The 7,997-nt window shown below is 41.9% G+C and overlaps 1 protein-coding gene across 1 annotated transcript in view; it reads left to right on the forward strand.

Moving 5' to 3' along the window:
• Positions 1-1,040: 1,040 nt before the first annotated feature.
• Positions 1,041-7,997, forward strand: part of grin2ba (glutamate receptor, ionotropic, N-methyl D-aspartate 2B-a) — a gene marked incomplete at both ends in the record, with an annotated part of 128,982 nt that continues 122,025 nt past the window's right edge. The window contains one exon of the mRNA XM_083932018.1: positions 1,041-1,067. Coding sequence (XP_083788144.1) covers positions 1,041-1,067 — 27 coding nt within the window. The remainder of the gene's footprint in view (positions 1,068-7,997) is intronic.

Below are 7,997 nucleotides of genomic sequence, written 5' to 3' on the forward strand. Positions count from 1 at the left end.
GCCGAATGCTCCTCAAAACACACACACACACACACACACACACACACACACACACACACACACACACACACACACACACACACACACACACACACACACACACACACACACACACACACACACACACACTTAAACATTTAAACAAATGAAGAAGAGAGAAGCATTGTTTTTATAGAGCAGAAACAGCCTTCACAGTGGATTAGGGTTGTAAACAATCATACAAAAACTGTATTCAGAACTGAGTTGTGTGTGTAATGTTAATTTATTAATTTTAAGGGGAGCAGGTCAGAGGTTGCACACCTTGCCAAAGCACAGTATGGTTTTATTAGAGTCTGACTGACCGCGACCTGCTTCTCTGTCCTCCCTGTTCCCTTTGCAATAACAGACTGGCGGGTGTCAACAAGCAACGCCAAACATCTCTTCGGAGGAGCGAAGGGTAGAACAGAAGTGAAGCTGCTCCTGTGGAGTACAATTACCTCGAAACTGCTGCTTTACCCCCTTGACCCATCGAGGATTTTACCTAAAACTGCTGTGAGTTCCCCTGCGCCACCTCCTTGTACGCAATCAACACTAAAGGGATTATGATGTGGGGCGGTGATAAATGCTCTGCAACGTCCCCTCATTTTTAAAAATCTCACCTCTCTATTCATGAACAAACTCCACACACACCTAATGAGGTGTCCTGGTAGAGAGGTGTAATTCAATTAATCATGGAGACTAAATCCCATTTATTTTATAAAGTGCTTCTGGTTAGAGCAAGTAAACCAGCCAATGGAGTGACACCTGAAAATGCTACATTTCAAAAAGCTGGATTCATTTGTTTAGAGCTGATAATTTGATCATTTGTGCTCATTTTTCTTCATTTTCCCCCTCTTTTGAGACACAAACTGTCATGACAGGAACTCAGTATTAGAAAATAATATGATACTATGTTGTCTTTTCTCCTGTGTTGATTGTAGTTTAGCCTCCCTCAGTCTGAGGCTATGAGAGGGAGAGAGGAGTCTCAGGCCGCACCATCATGCTACTTCTGAGACGCTGGGATGAGACTTTGGCTGGCAAAACACAAGGTAAGACGATATTGATGCATGAGGCATCTCTACAACTCGAGCTGTTCTTAGTTTCCTCACATTGTCCCTGTGGAGAACCCTTGAAACATCCTGGCTTATCTCACCTGTGTGTGTTTGTGCGTCTGCAGCTTCCATGAGTGTGCGCCTCTCCTAAAGCTCAGTGATGGATGGTCTTAAACTTCTAAAGGCTTTTTTGCTTCGTATCTCACGCCACGTTCGCTTGAGGGTCAGGATAATGGTTCAAGGTGGAGCGTACAGATGAATGCTTTAATCCTGGCTTTTTAGCGTAGTGTGCACTTTGATCAGCGGCATGCGTCAGCGCGTGGACGTTCAACCTGACCCGGCCCCTATCGACTATCGGCTTAATTTGCATGGCTCTACAGGCATTGATCAGGCAATTAAAGGATTTGTTGAATGAGATATTTATGGCAGAGGCGTGTGACCGTTTGGACCTGTTTGTATTGCCCGGTATGAAGGAGGGGGAGAGACAGTATGTTCTGTGTGATAAGATAAAGAAGACATAATTCTCTCTCTGTCCCAGGACCAAATTACCCGGAGCAAATGTATTTGCCACATGGGCCCATTATCATATCAGCAGATGCCATCGTTTTCTCATATATCTATCTTGTCGGTGCTACGCTCTGAAACATTTTTTTTTGTTAAATTGCTCTAAAGTACTACCACCTTTCTCCCTTTCTTCCTCTCCTTTTTCTTCCTCTCCCTTCTTTTTTGGTCCCTTCCTATGCACTATTAATCAGCCGTGATGTTTAAGAGACTGAGCCTTGGTCCAGAGGGGCAGGATTGAGATGGGAGGCCCTGGTTGTTGTGGTATGTGAGGGTGACAGACTGTGCACACACCGTGTGAGCACACTACAAATCCTGCCATTACACAGTCACTCGTATTACTTTAAGCCGCTGCCGTAGCCAGCAGCAGAGCGACAGTGCAGCTTCGTAATGAAGTGCCTCAGCCTTCTGTCGTTAGCTGAAAGTCACACAGCTGCCTCGGCTAATGCTGACGCTGCACATCGCCTACTATTGCCTTACGTCATAAAACATTACCATATAGATGAATTAACAGCGGCGGTGAATCTCATTATCATCCCCACCTTCTTTGAAGAAAATTCATACGTACAGTTACAGATTAGTAGTCTGTTAGACCTATTATTCAAGTCCAGCACGCTTCCTGCTCTCACATAAACTGTTTAGAAAATGCACCGGTCGGAATAATGGTGAAAATGAGGACATATTAGAATAATAATGTCTCATGAGTTTTTTAAAAGCTTTATTTCCAACCCTTGTGTGCCGTACCTAAATGAGATTTTAGACCCTCATTATATCACCAACACTCAATGCCATTAATTAAGTGCAACATCGCTCATTTTTCAGTCAAATCCAATTAACAATAGACTCTTATCTGAAGTCTGGGAGCCCGCGTCATCATTCACATCTAGTGAACTGTTAGAATACTATACTGAGACTACAATCTTTGATGTGTGAAAGAAAGATCATCTTTCTTGTGTCTCCTGATGTGCAGAATATAATTAACGGCATATTTCTGCATCCAATTGTAACAGTGAGATAAATGAGCACCTCCTGGGTATTTCTGTCTTCCTCCTATAGTGTTTATTTTTAAGTCTGATTGTTCTGTTGAATAGGCCAGTATGTTTATTTGCTTATTTTGGGAAAATATTCATACCTTACATCATTCATCTTTTCATGCCTTTTTTTTATGGAAAGGTATTTGTAACAAGGCTAAATGTTTATGTCAAGCCTGGTGCCTTCACTCACATGGCATGGTATACGCTTCATTCATTCAACAGTAGGATCGGACCAGTATCGGGTATCGTCCGATAAGTTCAGCCAAGGTATCAGTATCTGATTGGATCGGTGCATCTCTACTAAATTAGAGCGAATTCAAGAGCCGGGGAGTTAGAAGGCTTCTGATAAAGAAAACAGGAGGAAAGAAACAAGCAGAGGGAGTGTTTTGGTAGTTGTTTCTGTGGATGAGGATAGAAAAAGTGCAGCTGAGGGTTTTCTCAGGAAGACAATGACTTGTTATGCGCCTGTGCTGCTGTCTATTCTGTTTTGTCACCGTAATGCAAAATTACACAGCAGTGTGTGGGCATATCTCATTAATTCAGTAACAAAGAAACTTTTCAACTCGCCCTGGCACGTTTCTCGCTGTAATGAATTCCAATCTCATTGTTACACCTAGGCTTCACTGATGTTCAATTATCTTCTAATCAAATAGACTTGTAAGATACGGCAGCCGGGTGAATGTTTGTCTCTGCCGGGTCATTCATCTCAGAGTAACGCCATCATTTAATATTAATTGAATTTGGACCATAAGATGACGTGTTTTTAGCTTGACCTGAAAACACAGCTAAGACTTGTGTGGTGGCATCGATTTGGTCGCAAAACAGAAGATCAATACAGCTTCACTCATCCTTGTCTCCAGCGGCGGAGCAGCAACATAAGTCACCTGGATAACGGCCTGCAGATCCAGTCATTAGCTGAGCACTGCACTTCCAGCATTCGCTTTGGTGGCATCTGTTATTTTTTGGCATGTCCTCAGATACTGCTGTGAGGAGGCTTCAGGTGCCATCGGTGTTTGCGCTCCAGTTGTTGGGTAGATCTAACGCTGAAACCAATCATGTGGTGAAGTGCCAAAAACTGCAGTTCTCAGAGTGTCCACTAGGGTAGTTCGCACAATAGAGCAGTTTCTCATTGACCCCCATGTTAAACAGGCCGTTTTCACAGCATCATTAAACCTACTTTAGGCCTGGTACATAAAACAATTCTAGTCTGTGTGTTTAGGTCATATCTCCATGACAACACTGAGGGGGGTGAATATTTTTGTACCAGGTTAGTTTTTATTTTATTGTAGGTTAAAGTTTATGAATAATTAGAGTGAAAGCTAGCCGTTGGCCCTCACTTCTCCTCGGAGGTAAACGTCAGCCAGATGGACGTACCTCCCTCCCCCCAACGTCACATACATGCCCTTTTTTGGTAAGAGGAAATGAGGCGGAGTCAAAGTCTGACAAGATGGCGACTCCCGTAGGCGAGGACAATTGGATTAAGTTGAGAGAACGGACCTTGACGGGTATGCAACGTCCATTTTTTTATACAGTCTATGGCTGTACAACTTTAAGTCATTTACCACGGAAACATGTCACCACATAGTGATTCCTCTTAAATATGAAGCTTTGATGCTTTTTGCTTGATTTCATTATTTTAAAGTGAATTCAGGCTCTTAGTTGAACAGAACAAGCAATCTGAAGATGTCACCTTGACTTGTTTTCTGGAAAATTATACGTTTTCTATTTTTATAGACTAAACTAAGGGTTTAAAATACAATAAAACTTCACCCCACTCCTCGACAGGAAAGATAATGTTGCTTTAGCTGTGGGCTACAACTTGACCCATTTTTTTGCCTTTATTTGTTTACAGTTTGGCAAACTGGCAGAATGAACAGTATGCCACTGTAGCAGTAGTTCTTGTTTTCCATTTACCCATGAATGTACTGAGAAGTACCACTAAATTACTTTGATGATAAAGAGAACCTAAAAACATGATTTTTAGGCCGGTTCTGGAGCTGTAAGGAGCGTCTTTTTGATGAATTCTCGGCGGGTTTATGAATGTTTATTTGCATTTTTATGATGAAGGTAATGATATCCTTGGAAAGTGCAGTCACACTGACTCTAATAGGTGTATCATGTCTTTATGTTTAGATTTGTTTGAGTTACGAGTCCGAGAACAAGTAGGATTCTTATACAAACCGCCAAATCAGTGGGCTAAACTTGATACATGAAGTATCTTTGCTTCACATCTCTCCCTCCACACCTCTCCTTCAACTCTCCCAATTTAAAAAACCTCTGGACTTAACAAATAATTGATTTACTATAAAGACACAGATGAAGTAATAATGAAAATAATTGTTACTGGTAGCCCTAGATAGATTAATGTGTATCTTTGTGTCTATATATGTGTGTGTGTTGCAGTGTGTTTCATTCTCATGTTTATACTTGTGTACATGCATTTCATTATACTGTATGTCTGACTGTTTGTTAATATTAGATTGTTAGTGTAATTCTTTCTGTGTTTGTGTGTATATATATAGGCACTTATATGCATAACGCTTGACTAACAGCTAGTACAGGTAGTGAGCAGAAGAGCAGCTCTGCGCTCAGCTGACTTGTTGTTTTCTGGTCTTACCTAGAGGTTGTGTTGCCGAAGGGGGTGAATGATTTGTGTCAGTGTGCGTGTATGCCATGGGTCAGCATCTTTATGCAGCCACTGCCGACAGGAAACACTCGCTCATGCCTAGAGGACTAACAATGCAGAATGTCAGAGGGTTTTGTTGTATAGTTAATAAAAAGGATAATCAGAGCAGATTCTTTATTCTTTTATTGTATACTGTAGCAGTACAGTTGGAAGGGCAGTAAGACTATAATCCATAACACCGGGGCACACTGTGTTATTCGGCCGTGGCACAGACTGACTGTAGGTTTTACATAACTCTGTACAACTCACAGCAGCTTGGTGTCATCACTGATTTAAGGACAACTCTTCTGATCCAGCTTTAATTTGGGATAATAACACAGGTGTCATAGTATGTGAATAATGTTATGCTTTAATCTTTACTTTAATTTGGTCAATGTCTTGTTGTGCAGGAGCTGCAACTAAGTAAGGCTGTTTAAACGTCTTTTTCTTCTTCTCCGCTCCATAAGCTCCGTTTTTCTTCCCATCATGAAAACTGTGCTGGATAATAAATCAGTCTATACCAGAAAAGAGATTACTTTCCCTCGATACAGCATTCTACTTGAAGTGAACTATGAGAGTGGATGGCACACACACACACACACACACACACAGACACTTGCAAAAGAATCTCTAAGAGCCTGTTTGTGATGTAGCGAAGATTAAACGGTCGAGCATGGGCATTGACCCTCGACCATCCCCGTGTGCGCTCTCTTGTGCGAGCAGAGCTGGGGATCAGCCGGACACGAGGCAGCGTCTCCCGGCCCTGCTGCCGTTGAGATGTCATAACTAATGCTCACCTCGCTTCAGTCGCCTCAGCAAAGCACACTCCACAGCCACTCTCCACAGCGCACTCCAGGCTCTCATCCTCAGTCTGTCTGTCTGTCCGAAGACTCCTGCAGCCTTTTGATAATATTAAAAGTTATTGATTACTTTGTGTAAAGGAAAAATGCCCCCCAGGAGATTAGAAGAAGAATTCCCAATAGGGAGCTAATGTCTCTCTGAGGGACCTCATCCGTGTTCTGTCAAGATCAGTGATATGTGGCAGCCAGGCGACGGAGAAAGAGAGGGGTGGAGAAGGGACAGAATAGGTTGTATGTGCCAGTGTGTCTCGTATAGGACAGGAAGATGCTGTAATCCTTCCAACTAGGACGGCAGACAAAAGGAAGAGAAAGGAGATTGTGATGTGAGCTATTGTAACGGATACAAACATAATAGGTTTGTCAAAGTCTGACTGATTAAACTCAATGCACCTGAAGACGATGCAGCTCTCATGCAACTGTTAAAGCTCTTCTGTGTGTTCAGTCGATTGTTCCTGTTTGCATCTCACATTGATTTCTGAAAGCCAGAACCAGAGTTTAAGAAGTATGGAGAATGATGTAAGTGCTCCGACTGTTCAATTGTGAAAAAGTCCCGACAAACATTGACAATAGAACTTCGTACTCATGGATTAATTATGGATCAATTTCCACACACTACTACACACAAATGCTAGAAAAAACACTATAGATTGATGGCCCAAGTGTGGCACTGCGTCAGTTGTTTTTCATAATATCTCAAGCAATCCATTTAAAAAAAATCCTCTCCCCACAAGCAGTGTTTAAATGAAAACTCAAAAACTTGTTGAGGCGCTGCAAAGAGCATGCCAGACCAACATGCGGTGATATGACCCTGACGCCATGTTGGCAAAGAAGAAGAAAATGTTGGCCAATCAGAAGCCTGAAATAACTATTCACGGAAGGCAACTGCTCCGTAGTGCATTCAGACACCTTTTTTCTTAGTATAGTGGAAAAGCAATTGTACATTTATGTGTATACATGTAAAAAGTCCTGTTAGGGATTAGGCCACGTCCATTATCGCACAAAATGCCGCCTCATTTTTGAAACTTCACAAAGGAGATAACGGTGCCCATTCTGACGAAGACAAAAGCTTTCCTATTTGACTTAACCACAGAGTTCCTAAAAATATTCCTCCTGGCCGGAGGTTTTTCAAAAATATCCGTTCTCAGTACCATAAATGCAGTTTGTGTTTGGACATAAAAAGCTGTGTTTATAATAATATCCATGTACATCAGTCCTTAGTCATTGCCAGTAGGATTTTGATACGACCTGGGGCAAAGATGCAGCGGATTATCATCCCCCATACTTCATCAGAAACAGCTTGTTACATTACACCACCACATTTGTAAAAAGAAAGACACCTGTCTATGGCATTACTATTGCACTATTGGTCTTTTTAATATGACTTGTTTGTTGCAAATATGGATATAGGACTGTATGATGTTGGGCGACAACCTTGTTTTGTTGATTTTCAAATATTTTCCAGTATTTCAGACTTGTTTCATAGAGCATCACATTTTTGGGACACAGTTATTAATTTTGGTCTGCTGTCAGAATAATGAACATAGCAGTTTTCTGTTTGACGCACAGCAGTTAGACGAAACATTTTGGCTTTCTAACCTTTGAAGGCGCGAAACACTTTGGACTCTGCAGCGCTGTCAGAGATTTGCTCTTTGTGGTAGTGCACATAAACAGAATAACAAGGGGATAAGCGCATGCCTGTTTCTGATACAGTTGGTATCTAATGACAACAGCTTGTCAATTAATTCATCGTGAGTGGAGATGGTGGGCTGGTGGGACAATAAGGGAAGATGAGAACAGAGAGAGCAAT

Source organism: Echiichthys vipera (assembly GCF_963691815.1).
Source record: "Echiichthys vipera genome assembly, chromosome: 17".
Lineage (NCBI taxonomy): Eukaryota > Metazoa > Chordata > Actinopteri > Perciformes > Trachinidae > Echiichthys > Echiichthys vipera.